Source organism: Ranitomeya variabilis, chromosome 2 (assembly GCF_051348905.1).
Source record: "Ranitomeya variabilis isolate aRanVar5 chromosome 2, aRanVar5.hap1, whole genome shotgun sequence".
In the NCBI taxonomy this organism is placed as follows: domain Eukaryota; kingdom Metazoa; phylum Chordata; class Amphibia; order Anura; family Dendrobatidae; genus Ranitomeya; species Ranitomeya variabilis.
Genome location: NC_135233.1, coordinates 238,913,413 through 238,940,836, shown reverse-complemented (window position 1 = coordinate 238,940,836; position 27,424 = coordinate 238,913,413). Strand labels below are relative to the sequence as shown.

General features: G+C 47.8%; 1 protein-coding gene across 2 annotated transcripts in view; it reads right to left on the bottom strand.

Annotated features, from left to right (window-relative positions):
* Nucleotides 1–7,126: 7,126 nt before the first annotated feature.
* LOC143805221 (ficolin-2-like) overlaps nt 7,127–27,424 on the bottom strand; it is a 53,257-nt gene continuing 32,959 nt past the window's right edge. The window contains exons 6-8 of one of the 2 annotated variants that reach the window (XM_077284220.1): nt 12,755–12,884; nt 12,032–12,166; nt 7,127–7,526 (exon numbers count right to left, since the gene is read on the bottom strand). In XM_077284220.1, coding sequence (XP_077140335.1) covers nt 7,273–7,526; nt 12,032–12,166; nt 12,755–12,884 — 519 coding nt within the window. In that variant the 3' untranslated portion in view covers nt 7,127–7,272. The remainder of the gene's footprint in view (nt 7,527–12,031; nt 12,167–12,754; nt 12,885–27,424) is intronic. The other variant, XM_077284221.1, reaches the window with a different exon arrangement.

Genomic DNA, 27,424 nt, shown 5'->3' with positions numbered 1-27,424 from the left:
GTCTGCCCCGCACATGCGCCTTAGGACCCGGGCGCCCGCTCCTCACTCCTCTTAACCTCTTCCACGCTTCCCCCTCCCTCCAATCAGGTACCTCCCACGGCTATATCAGGCGGCTCCTCCATAATGGAGGCGCCTGATTATTATTGTGCTTCTTGTGCTCTAACTCAGGTCCTTGTGGTTCGGTCTCTTGCCCGTTCCTGTCTATTCAGCTCTTGCAGTCCTATTCCCTGGTTTTTCCCTTCCTCCATTTCCCTTGCCTTCCTTCGGTTCTCTCCACCTTCCTTCCATTTGTTTTCTGTTGCCATACCCAACCTGCCTCTCCTCGAGCCGTCCCTCTTGGCATCAGCTGTTGCGGTACTCGACCTCCTTTGGCCTGCTCCCAACTGTCCCTGTATAGGGGTAGCCCCCCGGGCCCGCTCGCCCTTGGGTGCGTCAGTACCGTGACCCAGAGGGTCCACTCTCTGTCCGTCCCCTCGGACATCACAGGGAGTCTCATGTGAAGCAGGTCAGGATGGTATTTCAGGTCCTGCGTGCCAATGCCTTGTTTGTGAAGGGCTCTAAATGTCTCTTCGGAGTCCAGAAGGTTTTCTTTTTGGGCTTTATTTTTTCTCCTTCTACTATCGAGATGGATCCAGTCAAGGTCCAGGCTATTCATGACTGGACTCAACCTACATCTGTGAAGAGTCTTCAGAAGTTCTTGGGTTTTGCTAATTTTTACCGTCGCTTCATCACTAATTTTTCTAGTGTGGTGAAGCCTTTGACGGATTTGACCAAGAAGGGTTCTGATGTGACGAATTGGTCTCCTGCGGCCGTGGAGGCCTTTCAGGAGTTGAAACATCGGTTTTCTTCGGCTCCTGTCTTGCTCCAGCCCGATGTCTCTCTTCCCTTTCAGGTCGAGGTTGATGCTTCTGAGATTGGAGCAGGGGCTGTATTGTCGCAGAGAAGCTCTGATGGCTCTGTGATGAGACCATGTGCTTTCTTTTCAAGAAAGTTTTCGCCTGCCGAGCGGAATTATAATGTTGGTAATCGAGAGTTGTTGGCAATGAAGTGGGCATTTGAGGAGTGGGGACATTGGCTTGAGGGAGCCAAGCATCGTGTGGTGGTCTTGACGGATCACAAGAATTTGACTTATCTCGAGTCTGCAAAACGGTTGAATCCGAGACAGGCTCGATGGTCGCTGTTTTTCTCTCGTTTCAATTTCGTGGTTTCATATCTTCCGGGTTCGAAAAACGTGAAGGCTGATGCCCTGTCTAGGAGTTTTGTACCTGACTCCCCGGAAGTTTCTGAACCGACTGGTGTTCTCAAAGAGGGGGTGATTTTGTCTGCCATCTCTCCTGATCTGCGACGGGTGTTGCAGGAGTTTCAGGCCAATAGACCTGACCGTTGTCCACCGGAGAGACTGTTTGTCCCAGACAGATGGACCAGTAGAGTTATTTCCGAGGTTCATTCTTCGGTGTTGGCGGGTCATCCTGGGATTTTTGGTACCAGGGATTTGGTGGCGAGATCCTTTTGGTGGCCTTCCTTGTCGCGGGATGTGCGTTCCTTTGTGCAGTCCCGTGGGATTTGTGCTCAGGCCAAGCCTTCGTGTTCTCGTGCCAGTGGATTGCTTTTGCCTTTGCCTGTCCCGAAGAGGCCTTGGATGCATATTTCCATGGATTTTATTTCGGATCTTCCTGTCTCTCAGAAGATGTCTGTCATCTGGGTGGTTTGTGATCTTAGGCAAGGGTCCATTTGGTACCCTTGCCTAAGTTGCCTTCCTCCTCCGATTTGGTGCCACTGTTTTTTCAGAATGTGGTTCGTTTACATGGTATTCCGGAGAACATTGTGTCCGACAGAGGATCCCAGTTTGTGTTCAGATTTTGGCGATCCTTTTGTGCTAAGATGGGCATTGAATTGTCTTTTTCGTCAGCCTTCCATCCTCAGACGAATGGTCAAACCGAACGAACTAATCAGACCTTGGAAACTTATTTGAGATGTTTTCTTTCTGCTGACCAGGATGATTGGGTGACCTTTTTGCCATTGGCTGAGTTCGCCCTCAATAATCGGGCTAGTTCTGCTACTTTGGTTTCACCTTTCTTTTGCAATTCTGGTTTTCATCCTCGTTTCTCCTCGGGTCAGGTTGAGTCTTCTGACTGTCCTGGGGTGGATTCTGTGGTGGATAGGTTGCAGCAGATTTGGAACCATGTGGTGGACAATTTGACTTTGTCCCAAGAGAAGGGTCAGCGCTTTGCTAACCGCCGTCGCTGTGTGGGTCCCCGACTTTGTGTGGGGGATTTGGTATGGTTGTCTTCTCGTTATGTCCCGATGAAGGTTTCCTCTCCTAAGTTCAAGCCTCGTTTCATCGGTCCTTATAAGATTTTGGAAATCCTCAACCCTGTGTCTTTTCGTTTGGACCTCCCAACATCGTTTGCCATTCATAATGTGTTCCATAGGTCATTGTTGCGGAGATATGTGGTGCCTGTGGTCCCTTCTGTTAATCCTCCTGCTCTGGTCTTGGTCGAGGGGGAGTTGGAATATGTGGTGGAGAAGATCTTGGATTCTCGTATTTCGAGACGGAGGCTTCAGTACTTAGTGAAATGGAAGGGTTATGGTCAGGAGGATAATTCCTGGGTTGTCGCCTCCGATGTCCATGCGGCCGATTTGGTTCGTGCCTTTCATTTGGCTCGTCCTGATCGGCCTGGGAGCTCTGGTAAGGGTTCGGTGACCCCTCCTCAAGGGGGGTGTACTGTTGTGAATTCCGTTCTCGGGCTCCCTCCTGTGGTCATGAGTGGTACTGTGTGAGTTTGTTCTTGGGCTCCCTCTGGTGGCCTTTAGCGATATGGCTGGTCTTGTCTGGGCTCAGCTGTTTCATCTCCTGCTAGGCTGGGCCTATTTAACTCACCTGGACCTTTACTTGTCGCCTGCTGTCGGTGTATTCAGTCCTGATCCTGTGCTCTCCTGAATATTCCTTGTGACCAGTCTCCTGCTATGAGAAGCTAAGTTTGCTTGTTCAGTTTCTCATTATTTCCTTGAAAACGTTTCTCATTATATTATGAGTTCAGCCCAGCTTGCTTTTATGTGATTTTTTGCTTGCTGGTTAGTTCTGGGGTGCAGAGTGCGCCCCTCACATCGTGAGTCGGTGTGGGGGTTCTTGTATTCTCTGCGTGGTTTACTTTTGATAGTTTTTGTACTGACCGCACAGACACCTACCTATTATCTGCCTATCTAGTATTAGCGGGCCTCATTTGCTAAACCTGTTTTATCTCTATGTTTGTGTTTTCCCCTTAACTCACCGTTATTATTTGTGGGGGGCTATCTAAAACTTTGGGGATATTTCTCTGAGGCAAGTGAGGTCTTTGCTTTCTCTCTAGGGGTAGTCAGTTTCTCAGGCTGTGACGAGGCGTCTAGGTTTTCAGGTAACGCTCCACAGCTGCCTTTAGTGTGTTTGGATAGGATCAGGATTGCGGTCAGCATAGCTTCCACATCCCCAGAACTTGTCCTATATATTCAGGGTATATGTGTCAGGTCAGTTTGAGATCCTACCACCAGGATCATAACACTGCAGCTACACTTGCAGCCTGAACAGCGACTGCAGTAACATCCACAGCTGAGGTTGTGCGCTCAAGAGCCGCCAACCTACCCTCCAGCTGCTGGATGTACCGCTGTAAACGCTGATTGTCCGCCATTTACTAGCCAGATCCTGGCGCTAGTATTCTGTTACGGCTAGCGGAACGCACCGAGTAAATATAGCCGTTTATTATAAATGGTGCGTTCGCAGCCCGGGGTCCACCGTGCAGGAGGAACCTGCTGCTAGTGAATGGTGGCACTGTTTGGCGGTATAGACTAGCTCTGTTACTTCACAGAGTAGCCATGAGAGGAAAGCACTGCGCCCTGTTAGCCTCACAGGAGCACAAGCTTGCTGCCGAACTGATAGCAGTCAGTGGTTATGCACACACGCAATCTCCTCACCGGAGGTGCCGGAATTCTAGGGGCTTATTTCAGCCCGGTCCCTGAATACATTCATACAATCTCCTCACCGGAGGTGCCGGTATTCTAGGGGCTTATTTCAGCCGGGTCCCTGAATCCATTCACACATAACCACACTGGCGCAAAGCACATATTTGGATTGATACTAGCGCATGGCCGTGCGGCCATGCGAGCCTTTTATAGCTGCAGCAAGTACAAGACCTTCCTAGAAGGACCAATGAGAGGCTGCCACAGAGCCTGAGCACCTTCAGGACCTTCCTGGAGAACCAATGGACTTTTCTGCAGTATCCAAGCATGTGACCCTCGATCTCCAAAGAGAGATCTTACCCTGGGCATGCTCAGAAGGAGAAAAGCAGGACTTAGTCCCAAAAGCGTCTGCTCGCCGCTGCCCAGCACTGGCTTCAATGGCAGAAGCTGGAAAAGCAGCAGTAACCCTTTGTACAGAGTCAGACTGAGCGAGATGCTGGGACCGACGTCTCCGCTGAGCAGACTCCACTGCGGCAGGAGACGAATGGGAGACCACAGCAGAGATGGCCCGAGTTTCCCCCTGTGCAGAGGCGGGAACTCGACCCCTAACAATAACTCAGGATAAGTAATATAATGTATGTACCACAGTGACTGCACCAGCAGAATAGTGAGGGCAGCTCTGGGGTATAATACAGGATGTAACTCAGGATCAGTACAGGATCAGTAATGTAATGTATGAGTGCAGCGCCCCAGAGTCCTGGTCGTTGCAGTACTGTTGCTCCGCCACTAAGGGGGGGCGATGGTACGTCTGATGGCACTGAAGGAGTTCATCTGACCAGGTATCACAGACACCAATACACTTCACAGTCTGCCCTCCAGGGGGAGCTAAGGGCACTATTCATTAGGCCACTCCTCACAGTCTGGTAAAACTAGGGGTTAGGCAGGAAGTTAGTGAGAAAGCTGACTGGGTTGGAACCAGGCAACACCTTGTGGCAGAGGGTGTTGTAGGGGAAGATTCGGTAGGGTCCCTGTCAGGGGTGGGATCCTGAGAGAGGCCTGGCAATCAGAGAGAAAGCTACGGGACCGCGCCTGCACTTCATAGCGGCGGTGCCTTAAGAAAGGACAAGAAGCGAGATTTATTGTGCTGAGTGAGAAACGAGATCAACGCAACAGGGAGAAATACCAGTAGGAGTCGTGCTGTTAGACCGAGGCAACATCCTACTGAGGCGTAAATAACCGGTGGCCGGAACGCCGAGGAAGTACAGAGCTCTAAGCATTACTTCAAACCAACGGCAGGGCAGAGAGCTATAGGCTGGCTGTCTCACCTACATCACCTACGCAGACATAGAGGGGCGACTCTAGGGTCCCGGAAGAGCTCCGAGCCTTCCCGTCATACGGGTGCGTCCTACCATAAGATCTGGGGGGCGAGAAGAAGAAGAACATCAGAATCGAGTTGTTGTGAGGGAACACGAGGAACAGACACAACAGTTGTGGGGTACTATCCCGTAAGCACAGCAGGGAAGGACCACAACACATAAGCGCTAGAAGGAAGGCACAGATTTCCACCTGCAAAGGGAACTCCGGAGGTGCCATCGGACCGGCCGGACTTGCGCAGCCTGGCTAACCGTATTCCGGACTGAGGACCCAGAAGCCTTCAGTAAAGAGGTAAAGAGACTGCAACCTTGTGTCCTCGTTATTGACCGCGACTGTTCCCACACCGCACCATAACATCAGCACCATATCACCACCTTTAGTTGCGCGCCCCTCAGCAGGGTCACGGACCGGGTCTAGCCACCGTGACAACCCCAGAGCAGAGACTCAAGAGGCCCGGTACCGGGTACCCCTCGGCCCTGTGGCAGTGGGGGCGCTGCATGTACACAGTGACTGCACCAGCAGAATAGTGAGTGCAGCTCTGGAATATAATACAGGATGTAAATCAGGATCAATACAAGACACACATAGATGGTAGTCTACATAAAATAGTTGTGTCTACCCCGGATCTGCTGACACATAATACAAGTAGTTACCAGTTTCCACTAACTGGATGGTCCTTCCTTGGGCTTTACAGATTCTCCTTTCTCTTCTACAGATTAAATTATCAAATAAATTGTGTTAGGATAACAGTGAATTATATTCTTATAATAGTTGTTGGACCCATGCACATTACAGAGACATCTCTTCATCTTTCTGGGTCATTAGGCAGACAGTGATAATCACCTTTTGGTCCTGGTGGGTCCGATCTCCTGTACATCCTTTTTGCCCTGTGGAAAAAAAAACAATGAAAATATACAGAATATAGGGTCCATATACAGTGGGAACAGAAAGTATTCAGACCCCTTTACATTTTTCACTCTGTTTCATTGCAGCCATTTGGTAAATTCAAAAAAGTTCATTTTTATTTATTAATGTACACTCTGCACCCCATCTTTACTGAAAAAAAAAAAAACAGAAATGTAGTGATTTTTGTAAATTAAAAAAAAAGAAAATTTGAAATATCAAATGGTCATAAGTATTCAGACCCTTTGCTCAGTATTGAGTAGAAGCCCCCTTTGAGCTAGTACAGCCATGAGTCTTCTTGGGAATGATGCAACAAGTTTTTCACACATGGATTTGGGGATCCTCTGCCATTCTCCCTTGCAGATCCTCTCCAGTTCCGTCAGGTTGGATGGTGAACGTTGGTGGACAGCCATTTTCAGGTCTCTCCAGAGATGCTCAATTGGGTTTAGGTTAGGGCTCTGGCTGGGCCAGTCAAGAATGGCCACAGAGTTGTGCTCTCCTTTGTTATTTCAGCTGTGTGCTTAGGGTCATTGTCTTCTTGGAAGGTGAACCTTCGGCCAAGTCTGAGGTCCAGAGCACTCTGGGAGAGGTTTTCATCCAGGATATCTCTGTACTTGGCCACATTCATGTTTCCTTCAATGGCAACCAGTCATCCTGTCCCTGCAGCTGAAAAACACCCCCATAGCATGATGCTGCCACCACCATGTTTCACTGTTGGGACTGTATTGGGCAGGTGATGAGCAGTGCCTAGTTTTCTCCTGGTTTTCTTTTTTTCTTAGATAGAAGATAGATAATAGATAAATGAGAGATAGATGATAGATAATAGATAGATACAGTGGTCCAGCACTGAGCCATGTAGTAGCAGTTACATTGGTAACAGCAAAATCCATACAAAATAGTATAAAAGCCACTGAGCCACTGCAGGAATATATTTTATTGTCGTCAGGTTACACATTGAGCAGATGATTTGTACATCGTGTCCGTCTATGATATAGATGGCGGCCGCGTGTTTACGTTCTGGTCTCAGAATGAGTAGATACATGAGACGTCTCTCTACGTTCCTCACTCTTTGGGCCTGATCTTCATTTCGGTACGTTTGTAAGAATATTGAAAGCCTTTCCCAGTCTTCCAGGTGATGCCAGTATTCGTGGTGCTGCTGTATGAGCCGTGGAGGTATAGTCCATTCAGATTAGAGAAGAAACAAGCGTTGTACCACCAGCCTCCCATGTAGTTTACTGCGCAGTCCTTTGTGCTGGAATCATTGTCCTGGTCCTTGGTGGAAAACATTGAATTATTGTGGTAGGTCATGGAGTCCCCTGGAAATTCAGAAAAATGTACATTATTAGGCCTCTTAGTCTTAGTAACCAAACTTGCCGCAGCACCATAGATTCCTATCACATAGATCTGCACTGCACCTGGGTGTTCCATCCAAAACTTCACTTAACTTCCTATCTGGATTTTCAAGGTCACACATGATCTTCTGGTGTCAGGTATAGCACCAGGGGTGGATTATAATAGGGTCAATCTGGGCGGTAGCCCAGGGCCCAGTGGTGTGGGGGGGGCCCTGGGCTACCGCTCAGATTTCCCGCCGCCATCAGGGCATTACTGCCCTGACTGGCGTATGGGCCCGGTGGGCAGAGAGGGGGCCCGCATCGGGCCCCGTCTCATCTGCTCACCGGGCTCCTACCGGCGCTGCGGCAGTTTCACCTATTGACGTGCGGGCGCACTGGACACACTGGGGGCAGGACTGGAGGCATGGGCAGAATGTAGATACGGGGCATGATTGGAGACATGGGGCAGGATTGGAGACAGATCGTGCAGGATCATGGGGCAGGATGGATACGATGGAGACTGATGGAGCAGGATGGGGAGATAATATGGGGTAGAATGGATACTCATGAGGGCAGGATGAGAGAACATATGGCTGGAGCCAGGAATGAGATACACGGGGGCAGGATGGGGAATATTATTACCATAGGGGCTAATTAAGGGATATTATTGCTGCAGTGATGTATTTATTTTATTTTTTGAGTATACTGTTTTAAATGGGGGGGCGGTCCTGTTACTGTGTAGAGTGACACTATGTCGCCTGTTTTTCTTCATGTGGTGTAATGTAGAAGTTGGGAAAAATTAAGTAATGTTTTCTACAAGCGGAGCTCGAGATAACTGTGTTATTTCCTGCAGAGACAAGTCCTGGCTGGATGAAGTGATGGCGGTCTGTGCTGGATGAAAGATGAAGGACTTCAAATAGAGACGTCACTGGTGAGTCAGTGTTACCTATACACTGACACTATACACTGTATACTATATACTGAACTGAAGGGTAAATTGACCTGGCTACCCTTAATCCACCCCTGTATAGCACCTTCATTGGCGCCTACCATACACCCATAAGCAGGGGTGGGCACTGACAGCTTGGGGCCCCTGTGCAAGAAATGTGTCTGGGCCCCCCTCCTTGTCCGGTACACTGCTTATGATGAGGGCAATCTGGCAATGAGACCCCTCGAGCCTTGGGCTCTGACAAACAAGCCAGATCACCCTCTTTATTACTGCCCTGCAAGAAGGGGCGTACGTAGCAATCATAGAACACCATAGCAAAAAAAATTTTTTCTTCACTATTGTACATGTAAGCACTTTATGCAGAGCACCAAACACCGTTCCATCAGCCACTGTAACTCTACATATGGGATGGCTACTCATCCTTCCAGGGGATTTTTACATGCTGACTGGTGCCGGTATTTTTATCTTTGAACATTGCAAATATATATCCGTTAGCATGCGGTTCTGCTGTCTCCAGTGCAGTCAAACTTGCAGTCAGGTGACAACTAATATATGCCTGGTATCTGTATGATCTGGTATCTGCTCTATTCACACACACATACCATACACACACATACACTAAGATACACATAGATACAGACACGAATACACACATACATACTGTACATACAAAAATATGTACAAACACACATATACTAATCTATGGTATCAGGTGTTCAGATGAGTCCTGGAAGAGGTCGGCCACATAATTCAGGGATCAGCTGGAGAGAGCTGGAGAACACACTGTGGAAGATGGGGACACTGCAGAGAGGACTGGTATCAGCCCCCTGCTGCTGCTGTGCTGTCCCATGCAGTCAGCCTCCAACCCCGACCTCTTCTCTGTGAGGAGATGCTGCTGGGAATGAAACTGTGGAAGGAGCAGAAGACACCCTTGACTACAGGTGAGCACTCACCTTTGGGAAGCGCCATGCAGGAGGATAGAGACAGCAGCCAGTGAGCACTCATCAGTCTGGTGGGGAAAGCGTTAATTAGCCAATGTCTCTCCCTGCGTGACATGCCCCTTTGTGAACCCCTGCTCTCTGTGCACCTCTCTCTCCCCGGCTCTAGGTATTCGCATAATTACGGGAGGGAGTGACAAGGGCCCGATGCTGAATGAGACCGGGCCCTTCTCACCCCCACCCGTAATCTTCACTCAGTGGCCCCATAGTGGCTGCATACTCTGCCACTATGGGTAGTATGCCCCTGCCTACAGGGGCCCCCCTCCACCTCCGGAGCCCGATGCAGTTGTACCGGCTGCACAGGCGGTATGACCGCCCCTGCCCATATTTCTCAAGGTGCCAGGTCATCAGGAACAGCCAATTTAAAGTCAAGGTTGAAAGTATTGGCATCTTTGAAATTGTTCCAGAAAATGAAGTATTCCTCCCAGAAAATGATTGCAATTTCACATGTTTTGTTGTTATACACATGTTTATTTACTTTGTGTGTACTGGTACAACAGAAAAAAAGGCAAATTGGATATAATTTTGCACAAAACAGGCCTGACAAAATTATTGGCTCCTTTCCAAAAATCTGTATAAGCAACTTTGTTTCAAGCATGTGATGCTCGTTCAAACTTACCTGTAGCAAGTAACAGGTATGGGCAATATGAAAAGCACATCTGAAAACAGATAAAAAATGGGACAAGTCGGCCCACTCTTTGCATTGTGTGTCTAGTGTGCCACACTAAAAATGGAGACCAGAAAGAGGAGAAGAGAACTGTCTGAGGACTTGAGAAACAACATTGTTGAACAATATCAACAATTTCAAGGTTATAAATCCATCTCCAGAGATCTTGATGCTCCTTTTTCGACAGTGTGCAACATAATCAAGATGTTTACAACCCATGGCGCTGTAGCTCATCACCCTCGACGGCAGAGAAAAATTGATGTTATGCTGCAACACAGGATAATCCGGATGGTGGATAAGCAGCCCTAAATCAAGGTCCAAAGAAATTCAACCTGTCCTGCAGGCTCAGGGTGCATCAGTGTCAGAGCAAACTATCCATCGACATTTGAATGACATGACATGAAATGCTATGGTAAGAGACCCAGGAGGACTCCACTGCTGACACAGAGACATAAAGCTAGACTGTAGTTTGCCAAAATATATGTGAGTAAGCCAAAATCCTACTGGGAAATAGTCTTGTGGACAGAAGAGACCAAGATAGAGATTTTTGGTAAAGCACCTAATTCCACTGTTTACAAAAAATGGATTGAGGCTTACAAAGAAAAGAACACAGTAACTAAAGTCAAATATGGCGGAGGTTCAAAGATGTTTTGGGGTTGTTTTGCTTCCTCTGGCACAGGGTGTCTTGACTCCAATTTTTGGAATCTAAAGCTAAGTGAAGTTTATTTTTTTGCGCTGAGCTGTAGTTTTTATTGATACAATTTGGGGTACATACAATGTTTTGATCGCCCGTTATTTCATGACAAAAAAAACCGTAAGTCTCCAATTTAGATTTCTTTTCTTGTTACGCCGTTTACTGATCGGATTAATTTATTTTACATTTTGATAGATCGGGTGATTCTGAATACAGCGATACCAAAAATTGTTTATTTTTTTGTATTTATTTATTTTTATTTATTTATTTTGAATGGGGCAAAAGGGGGGTGATCTGAACTTTCATATTTTTTTTTTTTATATTTTTTTTACACTTTTTACTGGCTTCAATAGTCGTCTTAGGAGACTTAAAGCTGCAATCATCCAATTGCTTGTGCTACATATAGCAAGGCTATCGTGCCAACCCATCGGCACCCTGCGTTCATGTGATGTGCTTAAGGTAAACGCAAATTAAATGCCGGTGACAGAGATTGACAGCGGCATTTAACATGTTAACAGCAGCGGGTGAATCGTGATTCCACCCACGGCTATTGGGAGCATATGTCAGCTGATCAAATCAGCTGTCATGTGCCTGAAAAGATGTGGACTCAGCGCCGGAGCCCGCATCATAGAAAGGGAGGCAACCTATGGCGTATCTATACGTCATAGGTAGTAAAGGGGTTAAGAAGAGGGTGCCAAAAACTTTGTCTGGCCCATTTTTGGCATTTTGTGTGAAATTATGTCCATGTTTTTTGTGTGTTGTTCCAATAAACACAAAGGAAATAAATGCGTGCAACACAACATGTGTAATTGTAATATTTTCTGGGAGAAATAGTTAATATTCTGGAACAGTTTCAAGGGTGCCAACACTTTCGTCCAAGACTAAGGTCATTCCTGACCCTGATTTCTAGCACATCCACATCACAGTCATAGGGGTCCAGGTGAGGATATGAGGTGCTGTCTGGTGGGGTCTTCACACTGTCTCACATCTGTCTATGTGGTCACCAATCACTCTCTTTTTCAGGATAACAAAACAACGATACGCAGACTGACATAGGAGTAGCTCGACTGTGCGAGGATGCACCACACGGCACCCCATATCTCAGCATCCTGAGCAGCGCCATGTGACAGTGAAGTGCTCCTGGATGATATAGAGGCCACGTATACGGCCCGGCTCTCTCACCTGCATTGCCACTTGTGAAGTGGCCCAACAATAATTTGTACTTTTGCAACTCTTCAAGAACCGTGAATGATTCATATGCGGCAAAATATTTATTATATTCCAGGTCCTGAAAATCGATCCGCAGCGTCCAGGAGCCTGAAATACATGAATACAAAGATATTACCCATGTAATAGAGTGCAACGTTCTCAGAGGGCGCCTCCTGCTGGCTGCAACCTGTACAGGCAGGGGCCGCAACTTATACCAGAAAGACCATTGCCACGTTCCATCCGAATGTAACTTTACCCTTTGCTAACATGTGACCCAATGGCGGGTGGGGCAGAGCACACTGATACTGGTCCTGTAATAGGAGCCGCCGGGGCAACAAGTCCGTTCATGGCTCTTCTAAATCTTTCCCTATCACCTGTAAGTGATATTATTGAGAAGTGCAAGGAACCACAGCAACTCAGCCACAAAGTGGAGACCCTGTAACATTACAGTGTGGGGGGCTGAGTGCTGAGGAGCAGAGGGCAAAAAAGTCACCAACACATTGCTCACTCCATAACTGCAGAGTCCAGACCTCATCTGGGAGCTACAGCAGCACAAACACTGCGCCCCTCCGGGAGCTTCATGGTCATGCAGCTGCATGCAGCCGTACATCACCAAGCTCAATGCCCAGACATACTTTTCTCCATATAGAGTATATATAAATATACATGCTCCTACCATGAGGAGCGCAGCGTTACCCGAGGATGTGATTCTGTAAAGATTTTCATTCCCCAACCAGAACTCATTCATGCGGTTCCCAAATCCAATCTTGTATGAATTCCAATCACGGAAGAAATCCACCGAACCATCTGAGCGCCTCTGGAAAACCTGGAATAGAAGAGGAAAGATCAGCAATTGAGAAAGTGTCATCATTCCTAAATCTTCTCCACACCCCTCCTTATCATTGTCCTCCTTCTCCAGTCCTTCATTTGTTGCTGCCCTTTGTCTTCCCCATGCTCCGGTCAGAATTCTTATGTATTGTATGGTCAGTGATCGGCTGTAACCCATACCTCCCAACCGTCCCGGATCCCGCGGGACTGTCCTGATTTTGACAGCCAGCCCCGGGATCCCGGGAGGGACATTAGTTGTCCCGCACTACGTGCCTAGGGCGGGGACAATTCAGGGGGCGGCACATGAGTAACTTAGGTTTGTGGCTGTTTTTTTTTTTTTTTTATAAAAGCTGGGTCACCCCCCCCCCCCCGCCTCCCTCCTCCCTGTGCGGCGCTGCGCTGCCTGCCACGCTGAGGGAGAGCCAGCAGCGATCAAGATGAAAGGTCAGCGACTCACCTCCCTCCTGTGTATGCACGGAGCTCCGGCTTCTCCTGCTCTTATCTGCTATCCCGGCAGAGAAGGAGAGACGGGGGAGGTGCCGGGACAGTGCAGAGCTGTGAGCAGCCGGAGAAACTGAAGAGCTGCAGTGCACATGGACAGATCAGCCGCCCCTGCACCACAGAGGAGAGTGTGTGTGTGTGTGTTGCTGCATGTGTGTGTGTGTGTGTGTGAGATGCTGCATGTGTGTGTGTGTGTGTGAGATGCTGCATGTGTGTGTGTCTGATGCTGCATGTGTGTGTGTCTGGTGCTGCATGTGTGTGTCTCTGATGCTGCATGTGTGTGTCTGATGCTGCATGTGTGTGTGTGTCTGATGCTGCATGTGTGTGTCTGATGCTGCATGTGTGTGTGTGTGTGATGCTGCATGTGTGTGTGTGTGTCATGTGTGTATGAGGTATCTGGTGTGTATGTGATGGCTGCGTGTGTGTGATGGGTGTGTGTGATTGCTGCATGTGTGTGTGTGATGGCTGCGTGTGTGTGATGGCTGCGTGTGTGTGTGTCATGGCTGCGTGTGTGTGTGTCATGGCAGCGTGTATGTGTGTGATGCTGCATGTGTGTGAGCTACGTGCGTGTGTGTCATTATACAGTATGGAGAACTGTGGCCATTATACAGTATGGAGCATCATGTGCGGTCATTATACAGTATGGAGCATCATGTGCGGTCATTATACAGTATGGAGCATCATGTGCGGTCATTTTATTCAGTCGTCATGACAGCACTAACGAGAGAGGGGATCTGCCCTTCAGGGACAGGAAACCTACAGAGATAAAAGGGCGGCACCTCTCTCCCGCATCAGTTGGTTTCCTGTCCCTGACAGGGGACCCTGCAGAGGCCTTTTGAAGAAAGGCGAAGAAATTTTGGACCCAGGTCCGACTCACCGATCCTGGAGGCGGGATGGCCCCTTCCCCGGTGTTGATCGCGACGCTGGAAGTGCCGCACCACAGAGGGCTGTGGGGGTAGGCAACAGCACGGCAGGAGCAGCCTTCAGGGGGAGTGCTGTCTCGAGTGGTGTCCCATCGCCAGGTACGGGTGAGTATTGTGTGGGAGGCCCTCCGAAACTAAGAATGTGTCTGGTATTCCCGGCTGGTGGCGCACATCGCAGCGGCTGCCGGCACTGGGCGCTGGAGCTTCCCCTCTGCACTGGCGTTCTAAGTGGCACGAGCGCATTTTTCCGCTGGTAGCGCACATCGCAGCGGCGGTACCCTTGCTGCCGGCGCTGGGCGCTGGAGCTTCCCCTCTGCACCGGCGTCCTAAGCAGCACGAGCGCTGCGCTCAGCGTCCCGGAAGCGTCGCACCGGAGGTGACGCGCATAGGGGGGCGGTACTTAGTTCGGCAGCAGGCAATGACGCCCGGCGCATGCGCAGTGCGTCACACTGAGAAAAAACATGGCGGCGCCCGTCGGTCTCCCCTGAATAGTCGGCGTGGGGGTATTTTCGGTTGCAACTTGCGGCGGTACTTCCGGACTGATATCGTGAGTACCATTGGCGGGGGTCTCGGGAAAGGGAGGGGCCTCCCACACGCCGGCTTGTACCAGGCAGTTCACCAGGATTGTCCGGCTGTCCCCCATCAGGGGGAGGTACCTTTAGGGGGCCGGCTACTTAAGGATTCAATGATGGCTGCTTCATGCTTCATATCCATTGTTACAATGGAGTCTCAGGAGCAGGAGCAGTTGCCTTCTGAGCAACAGTGTCAACCCCTGGAGAAGCCCCATGCAGCAAACACCCAGCGACGTTCTAGTGGCAGTAGTCGTCCTGGAGGTCAATCTGCTAAAGCCGGAAAGTCCTCAAGCCGGATGGATATTGCTTCGGTGGAGAGGGTCCCCCCGCAATCTTCGGTACCACTTGGACACTGTAGGGGTAAGTGATCATCGTGAAAGTTCACTTAGTGATTGGTGTCCCTCCTTATTCCCTTTTTTACATCAGGGAAAAAAGCGGTCCTCTAAATCCAAGCACAAGGAATGTGCAGAATGTGGTATTCCTCTCCCTGACGAGTACGTTAAAAGACTATGTGGTCCGTGTATCCAGCGTCTAATAGCGGAAGAGACACCAGATTTCGCTTCTAGTCTAAGACAGATTGTTAGACAAGAGATTAGAAGCTCTACAAGATCTCAATCTCATAATAGGGGGTCTAAAATAATAGACCCTGGATCCCCAAGTTCACATGAGGATAGTGACTTAGGAGATCTGAAGTCGGAAGCCTCTCTCTCATCAGTATCCTCCTCGGGCACGGAGTACGAACATTCTTGTTTTTCTTTTGACCGCATAGACCGCCTCGTTAAAGCGGTAAATAACACAATTGGAATTGAGCAGACACCGCCAGAAAAATCCATGCAGGATGTCATGTTCAGAGGTCTGGACCGTAAATCCCGCCGATGCTTTCCGGTGGTGGAGAAAGTTAGCGCCCTAATTTCCAGAGAATGGAAAAAAACGGAAAGAAAAGGTTCTCTTCCTCCATCCTTTAAACGGAAGTATCCGTTCGAGGAGTCCGCATCGGCCACGTGGGATAAAGCCCCGAAGCTTGATGCTGCTGTAGCCAAGGCTTCTAAAAAATCCTCTCTACCGTTTGAGGATCTGGGGACTTTAAAGGACCCACTGGACAGGAGGGCAGATGTGTTTCTCAAGGGAGCCTGGGAAACTTCAGCAGGGGCTCTCAGACCATCAATTGCTGCCACCTGCATGGCACGCTCTATGATGGTATGGTTGGATAGCCTGGAGAGTCAGCTGAAGAACAAAACCCCGAGAGAGGAAATGTTATCCTCCCTCTCTATGATTCAAGGGGCTGCGGCTTACCTTGCTGATGCTTCAGCTGACTCAGTTAAATTGGCGGCTAGGTCGGCCGCACTCTCTAATTCAGCCCATAGAGCAATCTGGCTGAAATGTTGGCAAGGAGACATGCAGGCCAGATCCAAATTATGCAACATTCCGTGCGAAGGGGAGCACTTATTCGGTCCGGTCCTGGACGAATTATTAGAGAAAGCGGGAGACAGTAAGAAACGTTTTCCCTACCTCGGTAGGCCCACTTACAGAAGAGGCACTAATAGGAGGTGGTTTGACCGAACAAGACCAAATAGAGAAAAATCCAGATATGACGCCAATAAAAAGAAAGGTAGAGGCTACATGTTTAATTCCTTTAGAGACAACAGGAAGCCACAATGACTGGCGGACCGGGTAGGGGGCAGGCTTCTAGCCTTCTATCCGGCATGGCGTATTATTTCCAATAGCCCGTGGGTCCTGAACATTGTTGAGTCTGGACTAAAGTTTGACTTTCAAATCACTCCTGGCGACAGGTTTCTAGTAACACCGGTGCGTTCTTCCTCCGCAGAACAGCTGGCATTAGAAACTGAGGTCCAGGAACTCCAACAGAAAGCTGTTTTGGTGGAGGTTCCTGAAGTACAAAGGGGTAAAGGATTCTATTCTCCCCTCTTCTTGATTAAGAAGCCAGATAATACCTTTCGCACAATTATAAACCTTAAAGGCCTAAATAGGTTTTTGTGGATTCCGTCATTTAAAATGGAGTCGGTCAAGTCTGCAATAAAGTTATTGTTTGGCGGGTGTTTTATGGTCGTCTTAGATCTTAAAGACGCATATTATCATGTCCCCATACACGTAGACCACCAGTGTTATTTAAGAGTTGCAGTCCTCTTAGGGGAATCGATAAAACACTTCCAATACAAGGCACTCCCCTTTGGTGTCGCGGTGGCCCCTCGGGTGTTCACGAAGATAATGGTGGAGGTCATGGCACATCTCCATGAGCAGGATATTCTCATAGTTCCATATCTTGATGACCTATTAATAATAGGAAACTCTTAATCACACTGCACGTCCCAACTACACAAAGTAATTGCAGCCTTGCAAAGGTTGGGGTGGATAATTAATTTTAAAAAATTGCGGTTACAGCCTCTAGAGGTTCAAGAATTCCTGGGTCTCAAATTGGACTCAAGATTACAAGAATGCCGTCTACCTGACGTTAAGTTGGAAAAAATCCAACGACAGATTCTTAGAGTGATTGATAATCCGGTAATAACATTGAGGGGAGCAATGTCACTGTTAGGCTCACTCACGTCGTGTATCCCGGCAGTACGTTGGGCCCAGTACCACACCAGAGTCCTACAGTGGGAGGTTTTGTACAACACTCGTCTGTTAGAGGGTCACTTGGATAGTTCTCTTTCCTTGTCGGATTCCACTATTCAGTCCTTATGTTGGTGGTTACACGCTCCAAACCTACGTAATGGGGTTCCCTGGATAAACCACATATCGCGGGTGATAACCAAAGATGCTAGTCCCACGGGATGGGGGGCGCATATGGGCGAGATGTGGGTCCAGGGGGTTTGGTCACCCTCCGAACAGAATTTGTCATCTAACCTTAAAGAGTTGTTAGCCGTAGAACAAGCTCTGAGACATTTCCTTATATCCTTGCAGGACCATCACGTCAGACTATTCTCAGACAATCAGGTAACGGTAGCTTACATTAACCACCAAGGGGGAACCCGATCCAGGTCCTTAATGGAGGTATCGGGTCGTATCTTAACAGATAGCCGAAAGTCATCTACGGTCACTCACATCACTGCACATAAAGGGGAAACACAACGTGGTAGCCGACTTTTTAAGTCGCAGAAAACTCGGGCAAGGAGATTGGGTGCTCAATCAGGTCGTCTTCGATCAGATCACCCATCGTTGGGGGTACCCACAGATAGACCTCTTCGCCAGCAAAGAAAACAAAAAATGTCGTCGATTTTGTTCCCTAAACCCCAGAGACAATCCGGTGGCGGTGGATGCTCTCCTGATTCCTTGGCACTTCGACATAGCCTACGCCTTTCCCCCGTTGAACTTGATCCCGATAGTCCTCAGGAAAATTCGGGAGGACAAAGCTCATGTAATTCTGATAGCGCCGTTCTGGCCCAAGAGGCCGTGGTTTCCTTGGCTGAGGAAAATGTCTATTTCTCAACCGTGGATTCTCCCAGAACTCCCAGACCTCCTCTCACAGGGTCCGGTCTTCCATCCACGAGTGGCCAGTTTACATCTGACGGCGTGGGATTTGAAGGGTCATTACTAAGAAAAAAGGGTTTTTCAGAGGGACTTATTAATACCCTATTAAAAAGCAGGAAAGATTCCACAACAAATATTTATGTAAGAATCTGGAAAAAATTCTTTTCGGTCTCAGGATCGGTTATGAGTCAGAAAGTTAATATTCCAAAGATCTTGGAGTTCCTGCAGAAAGGCCTCGAGATGGGGCTAGCTACAAGCACCCTTAGAGTCCAGGTTTCAGCCTTGGGGGCGCTGTATAATTGTGGGTTAGCTAAAAATTATTGGATTGCTCGTTTTATTAAAGCGGCGGCTAGATCAAGACCCATTGTTAAGAAAAGACTAGCCCCGTGGGACTTAAACTTAAGGCCCCGTCTCACACAGCGACGCTGCAGCGATACAGACAACGATGCTGATCGCTGCAGCGTCGCTGTGTGGTCGCTGGGGAGCTGTCACACAGACAGCTCTCTCCAGCGACCAACGATCAGGGGAACGACTTCGGCATCGTTGAAACTGTCTTCAACGATGCCGAAGTCCCCCTGCAGCACCCGGGTAACCAGGGTAAACATCGGGTTACTAAGCGCAGGGCCGCGCTTAGTAACCCGATGTTTACCCTGATTACCAGCGTAAATGTAAAAAAAAACAAACAGTACATACTCACCATCTGTTGCCCGTCAGGTCCCTTGCCGTCTGCTTCCTGCTCTGAGTGCCGTACAGTGAGAGCAGAGCGCAGCGGTGACGTCACTGCTGTGCTCTCACTTTACGGCGGCTCAGTCAGAGCAGGAAGCAGACGCCAAGGGACCTGACGGGCAACAGATGGTGAGTATGTACTGTTTGTTTTTTTTTACATTTACGCTGGTAACCAGGGTAAACATCGGGTTACTAAGCGCGGCCCTGCGCTTAGTAACCCGATGTTTACCCTGGTTACCAGTGAAGACATCGCTGGATCGGTGTCACACACACCGATTCAGCGATATCAGCGGGACCTCAAAGACCAAAAAAAGGTCCAGGCCATTCTGACACGACCAGCGATCTCGCAGCAGGGGCCTGATCGCTGGTACGTGTCACACATAGCGAGATCGCTACTGAGGTCGCTGTTGCGTCACAAAACTTGTGACTCAGCAGCGATCTCGCTAGCGATCTCGCTATGTGAGACGGGGCCTTTAGTCCTCTCAGCGTTAACGGAACCCCCCTTTGAGCCTTTAGAATCTGCATCTATAAAGATCCTGTCCTTAAAAACAGCTCTTTTGATTGCTCTTACGTCGGCTAGGAGAGTTAGTAATTTACAGGCCCTCTCTAGACTGACTCCATATATGCAGATTAGAGAAGATAGAGTAGTATTAAGAACTGATCCCCTCTATCTCCCGAAGGTAGCGTCTAAGTTCCACAGACTCCAGGAGATAAATCTCCCCACTTTTTGTCCTAATCCTAAAAACCCAAAGGAACTCAAACTCCATACATTGGATGTCAAAAGATGCCTTCTTAAATATATTTCTTTAACAGACCCCTGGAAAAAAGACAATTCCTTGTTTATATCCTATCAGGGAGTCAAGAAAGGGTTTAGAGTATCCAAAAACACCTTAGGTAGATGGATTAGGGAGGCAATTTCTCTGGCTTATTCAGCAGGTGGCCTAGAAGTCCCGGAAGGCGTAAAGGCTCATTCCACTCGTGCCATGGCATCTTCCTGGGCAGAGAGATCGGAGGTGTCAATTGAGGACATATGTAAGGTGGCCACATGGTCATCTCCGTCTACTTTCTTGAATCATTATAGATTAGATCTTGGTAGCTCCAACGATCTCACATTTGGTAGAAGGGTGCTGGAAGCAGTAATCCCACCCTAATACTCTTTTCTCTGTAATTCTCTCGTTAGTGCTGTCATGACGACTGAATAAATACTCAAGCTACTTACCAGGTAGCGGTGTTTTTCAGGAGTCCATGACAGCACTCCTATATTCCCTCCCTCTCTACTGGTATGGGTTTCATCACGATAAGTATATTCTCATGTAGGTTATTTTTCTACAAATTTTAGTCACAAGGTGAAATGTGTTAAGATATTTATGTGTTACTAATCAATGGAGGTCCTCTCATGCTCTGTAATCCAACTGATGCGGGAGAGAGGTGCCGCCCTTTTATCTCTGTAGGTTTCCTGTCCCTGAAGGGCGGATCCCCTCTCTCGTTAGTGCTGTCATGGACTCCTGAAAAACACCGCTACCTGGTAAGTAGCTTGAGTATATACAGTATGCAGCATCATGTGCGGTCATTATACATTATGGAGCATCATGTGTGGTCATTATACAGTATGGAGAATCATGTGGGGCCATTATACAGTATGGATTTTCATGTGCGGTTATTATACAGCATTGAGAATCATGTGCGGTCATTAGACAGTATGGAGCATCATGTGCGGTCATTATACAGTATGGAGCATCATGTGTGGCCATTATACAGTATGGAGCATCATGTGCGGTCATTATACAGTATGCAGCCTCATGTGCGGTCATTATACAGTATGGAGCATCATGTGCGGTCATTATACAGTATGGAGCATCATGTGCGGCCATTATACAGTATGCATGCGGTCATTATACAGTATGGAGCATCATGTGTGTTCATTATACAGTATGGAGCATCATGTGTGGCCATTATACAGTATGGGGCATCATGTGTGGCCATTATACAGTATGGAGCACTGTGTGGCCATATTTTTTTGTTTATAATTATTGTATATGAAACAGTGTGATCAGCAGTGCTAAATTGGTGTGGTTGGGACGTGGATATGGGTGTGACTAATTATGAATGGGTGTGGTCAGAGGCGTGGCCTAAAATTTGCCGCGGCGCGCGAAGCACGCCACAAACTTTGTCCCTCTTTCCCGTCTTCAAAAGTTGGGAGGTATGTGTAACCTGTGGTCGAACCTGAAAGCGAGTGTTTAATTTCCCAGTAGCGCCACCACAGGAAAAATGAAGTATTATACAGTTCCTATTTAATTCAATGGGCAGCTCATGAAATTCACAAGTATTTACACTGTGTTCCAAATTATTATGCAAATTGGATTTAAGTGTCTTAAAGATTTAATTGTTTTGTTTTTCAAATAAACTCGTGGATGGTATTGTGTCTCAGGGCTCAATGAATCACTGAAATCAATCTTAAACACATGTGATAATTAGTTTTCCAGGTGATTCTAATTAAAGGAAAACTACTCAAAAATGATGTTCCACATTATTATGCAGGTCACAGGTTTCAAGCAATATGGGAAATAAAAAGGATCTCTCTGCTGCTGAAAAGCATTAAATAGTGCAATCCCTTGGAAAAGGTATTGAAAAAATTTGATATTTCATGAAAACTTAGGAGTGATCATCATACTCTGATGAGATTTGTGACTGAAACAGAGCACAGACAGAGTTCATGCAAATAAAGGCATAATGAGGAAGTTTTCTGGCAGACAAATTCATTGGATTAAGAGAGCAGCTGCCAAAATACCATTACAAAGCAGCAAACAGTTATTTGAAGCTGCTGGTGTGTCTGGAGTCCCTCGAACCTCAAGGTGTAGGATCCTTCAAAGGCTTGCTGTGGTGCATAAACCTACTATTCGGCCACTCCTAAACAGTGTTCACAAGCAGAAACGGTTGCAGTGGGCCCAGACATACATGAAGACTAATTTTCAAACAGTCTTGTTTACTGATGAGTGTCGAGCAACTCTGGACGGTCCTGATGGATGGAGTAGTGGATGGTTGGTGGATGGCCACCTTGTCCCAACAAGGCTGCAACGTCAGCAAGGAGGTGGAGGAGTCATGTTTTGGGCTGGAATCATGGGGAACCAGCTGGTAGGGCCCTTTGAGGTTCCTGAAGGTGTGAAAATGACCTCAGCAAAGTAAATAGAGTTTCTGACTGACAACTTTCTTCCATGGTCTAAAAAGCAGAAATGTGCCTTCAGGAACAAAATCATCTTCATGCATGACAATGAATACCTCTGAGTAATTGGTTGCTATGGGCATAAAAGGAGATAAACTCATGGCGTGGCCACCATCTTCCCCTGACCTCAACCCTATCGAGAACCTTTGGAGTATCATCAAACAAAAGATCTATGAGGGTGGGAGGCAGTTCACATCAAAACAGCAGCTCTGAGAGGCTATTCTGACTTCATGCAAAGAAATACAAGCAGAAACTCTGGAAAAACTCACAAGTTCAATGGATGCAAGAATTGTGAAGGTGATATCAATGAAGGGCTCCTATGTTAACATGTAACTTGGCCTGATAGGATGTTTTGGAGTTAAATAGCTTTTTTGTTCAGTGAATGTGACCTCCTAATGCTGCAAATTCCACAAATGAGCATTTTCAGTTCTTTAAAACATATCAAATGTTTAGAAATACTACTGTGCCTAATAATTTGGAACAGTGCATTTTGAGTTTTTATTCATTTTGGAGATTATACTGTTATCATTGGGAGGTTTCTTCAATAAAATTCGATGTATACTCTAACGGGTGATGACTTTTATTAGACTGACTGTCATTTGCACTGACTATTTAGGAAAATCCGAGAAAAATGTCATTTGCATAATAATTTGGAACATAGTGTAATGCCCTCTAGAATGAGAGACCCCCTGTGTAGCCACCATCCATTCTGGCTGATAGGGGAAGGGCTTGGATATGGGGCACCCTCCCATTTACATAAGACCAAACAATGCCTTAATCTTGTTGACCTGACCTATCTAGGTGTTTCACTTGTTGCCCTCACTGTCACGGTTTCACATCTGACTGTGCCCTAGTGACTCAGTGACAACTCAGCCGCCCTATGTGATCTGTGGTGTGCTGGACTGTCAGTTTTGTGAGTGACAGTCCAATCCTGTAATCTGATCCTGGTGCGTGCTGGGCCGTCAGCGTTTTGATTGACAGGCCTGCTGTTCAATATGGTTTTGTCTGCGGGCGTTTCCTCAGGTGCCTCTCATCCTCAAATGATTTTCAGGGTATTTAACTGGCTTACTGTGTGCGACAGGTTGTCAGTTATAGATTTGTGGCACCCCAGGAGTTCGGGTACCACAGTAGTGCTGCCTTCCTCTCGGGGAGAGTAGTGCTATGTCTGGAGACAAGTGAGATTCCCTTCAGTAGGTTTTGACACACATAACACCTTCCAAATCCAGACCAGGAGGGGGAGCTCAGAACCCTGTTTTAGGACAGCTTTCCTGGATAAAGATCCTGGTTTGGAGTCGGAGCGAGTGAGTTCAATTAGTACAGACAGTCTGAGTGTGAGTACAGACAGTCTGAGTGCGAGGACAGACAGGGACGGAGCAGAGTGGAGATACAGGACTCCAGGAGGGGACTAGGAAGGCCTCCAGGGAGTCAGAGCTCAGTAGTCAGATACTGGGAGCCTGAGGCTTTTGTGGACTATAAAACACAGAGCAGAACTGGAGGGTATTGAATTACATGGACTTTGCCCATATTTACCTGTGGCACAGCAGCACTTTGGAGCCTGTAGTCACCGTGAAAGGACCCCAATAGGCACGGCTCAAGCTGCCTGCCATACAGGTACCTGTCCCTGGACAGGAGAACGAATAAGGACTTTGCTTAGGACACTTAGTGGCAGCAGGGACCTCAGAGACAGTAAGCGCAGAGTGGAAGGCTCCTACCTGACCTGCCAAGGGGATTCCACTTGTCTCTGGACTACCTGGACTTCTAATTTACCTGTTGCCGATGCCCTGGACTGTGGCCTGTCACCCACAAGTAAACCAGGTAAATACTTACAACTTGTCTCCTCTCATTTATTCACCGGCTATGCCATCTACGCCACACAACATGGGACCCTGCTTCACCTGTGGAAAGTGTAACATCTGGGCTGCCGCAACATCCCCCAGGGGATCCCTCCAATGCAGCGTCGGTCCCCCCTATTGACCGAACTCCACAGGTGGCGTAATGACAAAATTTAAACATTTAAACCCCTTTAACGTTGATACCCAGGGCCACGGACCGAGTCGCAGCCACTGTGACATCACCCTTTGCGACCGTACCCGGTACCGAGTATCCCACTGCCCTGTGGGCGCGTCAGATTTGCTATTGTTAGGTGTGTATGCTTGCTCTGTGTCTCACTATTGATCTTGCTGATGACCCTGGATTTTGTTGTGACTACTCTTTTGGATTATCCCTTCAGCTTTTGATGCTGTCTAACATCAGATATCTGACCCCGGACTTGGCCTTTGACTATTCGTTTGTTGTACTCCCTGGTTTTGAAGTACATTCCTGGCATTTGACCCTGGACTGTTACCTGACCACGTCTTTGCATCACTCCTCTCTACTACGAGCCCTCCTGGTATGTGCCGTCGGACCTCCCGACTACCCTGTCTCACAGCTTGCCCGTGAGTAGTGACTCAACGTCACGTTACAACTGACCGTACTTTTTTTTTTTGTTCGTCAGTATGGAGCCTGTTCACACGCTCTGCAACCAGGTGGCGAATTTGACGCAGATGATACAGGATCTGCCTAAGGAATGCCAGGGATTATTGCAGTTCCAGTTACAGATAATTAGCCTTATGAAGCCCTTCACTGCTAGCGGAGACTGTAATGTCTGTCCCCTATGACGTTCAATTGGTCCCCCCAGACCAGTAGTGACCCTCCCTGATATTTTTTTTGTGGAGAGAAACTGGTTTAGATTGTTCAGGGAGAGTTGTAAGCTATTCCTTACCCCATGACCCCGGTCTTTAGGAGATGATTTCCAGCAGGTGGGAATAGTTATGTCTCTATTGTGAGGGGGCCCCCAGACTTGACCATTTTTGTTTTCCCCACAAGCTCCACAACCGTCTTCAGTTAATGCCTTTTTTGATGCCTTAGGGGTAATCTATGACGAACCCAACAGAATCTGGGTTGCTGAGGCTAGGAAGATGGACCTGACACAGGGCGCCGCACTGCTGAGGACTACTGCACGGATTTTATCCACAAATTATCCTTTACAACGTTTCTTAGAAAAAGAGGCAGAGATATTATCTCCCCATTGTCCTTATGACTGTACTAAATTATCTAAAGCGCGCCTGTATACTTTATCTGGGTCTGTCCTCGCCTCGATTACCGACAACTGAACAATATCATGGTTAACAGTACATACCCACTTCAACTCATCCCCGACCTTTATAATCAGCTGGCGGGGGCTACATGGTTTTCTAAACTGGACCTTAGAGGGGCTTACAATTTGATACGCATCCGGAAGGGTGATGAGTGGAAAACAGTATTTTTAACATCTGAGGGTCTATTGGAAAATCTGGTCATGCCTTTTGGGTTAGCCAATGCATGTTTCAAAACTTTATGAATGATGTTCTTTTCTGATTACATTGGGAGATTTGTTGTTATTTACCTTGATGATATTTAAATTTTCTTGCCCAATTTGGATTCTCACCAGGAACATATTCGTGTTGTTTTTCAAATATTGAGGAAAAATTGAGAAATGTGTTTTTTTCTGTTCAGGAGGTTTCATTTCTGGGATGCATTTTGTCAGCTGATTTTTTTTACAATGGATCTTGGGAAGGTGCAATCTATAATTGGGTGACCTCAAAAGCGTTGCAACATTTTCTAGTATTCGCCAACTATTATAGGAAATTCATTAAGAAGTTTTCTCAGATTGTTAAACCTCTTACTGACCTCACATGTAAGGGGGCGAATCTCAAGGTTTGGTCACCGGATGCTATTGAGGCTTTTAAAAAAAGTATTTTATGTCTGCTCCAGTTCTAATCCAACCCAATCTTCAGGAGCCATTCATTGTGGTGAATTCATTTCCTCTGCTTACCGCCCTGAAACCAACGGTCATATTGAGAGGACAAATCAATCTTTGGAGCAAATTCTTAAGGTACCGTCACACTAGGCGATATCGCCAGCGATCCGTGACGTTGCAGCGTCCTGCATAGCGATATCGCTATGTTTGGCACGCAGCAGCGATCTGGATCCTGCTGGGATATCGCTGGTTGCAGGGAGAGTGGACGAACTTTCTTTCGTCGCAACTCTCCCGCTGACACCGCTGGATCGCCGTGTGTGACGCCGATCCAGCGATGTCTTCACTGGTATCCATGGTAAACATCGGGTTACTAAGCGCAGGGCCGCGCTTAGTAACCCGATATTTACCATGGATACCATGGTAAAAGTAAAAAAAAAACACTACATACTCACCGTCTGTTGTCCGTCATGTCCCCTGGAGCTTGCCGTACTGACTGTCTCAGCGCCGTCCGGCCGTAAAGCAGAGCCCAGCGGTGAACCTGCAGTAACAGCGGTTCACCGCTGGGCACCGCTGTTACGGCCGGCCGGCGCTGAGACACAGTCAGTGCGGCAAGCGCCGAGGGACATGAAGGACGACAGAAGGTGCGTATGTAGTGTTTTTTTGTTTTTTTTTTTACATGGGGACTTCGGCATCGCTGAAGACAGTTTCAGCGATGCCGAAGTCGCTTGGTCGCTGGAGAGAGCTGTCTGTGTGACAGCTCCCCAGCGACCACACAGCAACTTACCAGCGATCACGTCGCTGGTCGCGATCGCTGGTAAGTTGCTTAGTGTAACGGCACCTTTAGGTGTTTTGTTGCAGCTCAGCAGGAGGACTGGTCATCATTTCTACCTCTGGCAGAGTTCACCTTTAACAGTAGGGTCAATCAATCCACTGGAACTTTGACATTTTTCTGTAATTACAGTTTTCATCCCCATTTTGCTGAGTTTTCTAGGATAAGTTCTAAGTGGCCGGGGGTGGAGGTCGCTATACAGAACCTTGGGGATGTTTGGGGTGGAGGTTCAAAGGAATATTGGGGTTACTCAAGCTTACCAAAAACGGAAGGCTGAGAGAAGACGTTCGGCTGTTCCTGTTTTTAAAGTAGGTGAAAGGGTCTGGCTATCATCCAGAAGCTTTAAACTTAAGGTACCATCGGAGAAGTTAGATCCGAAAATCATCGGACCCTATGAAGTCCTGGAAGTGGTCAATCCGGTGGCATTTAGGTTGAAGCTTCCTCCATTTCTCTGCATCCCTAATGTCTTCCATATTACCCTGTTGAAGGAATATGTTCCT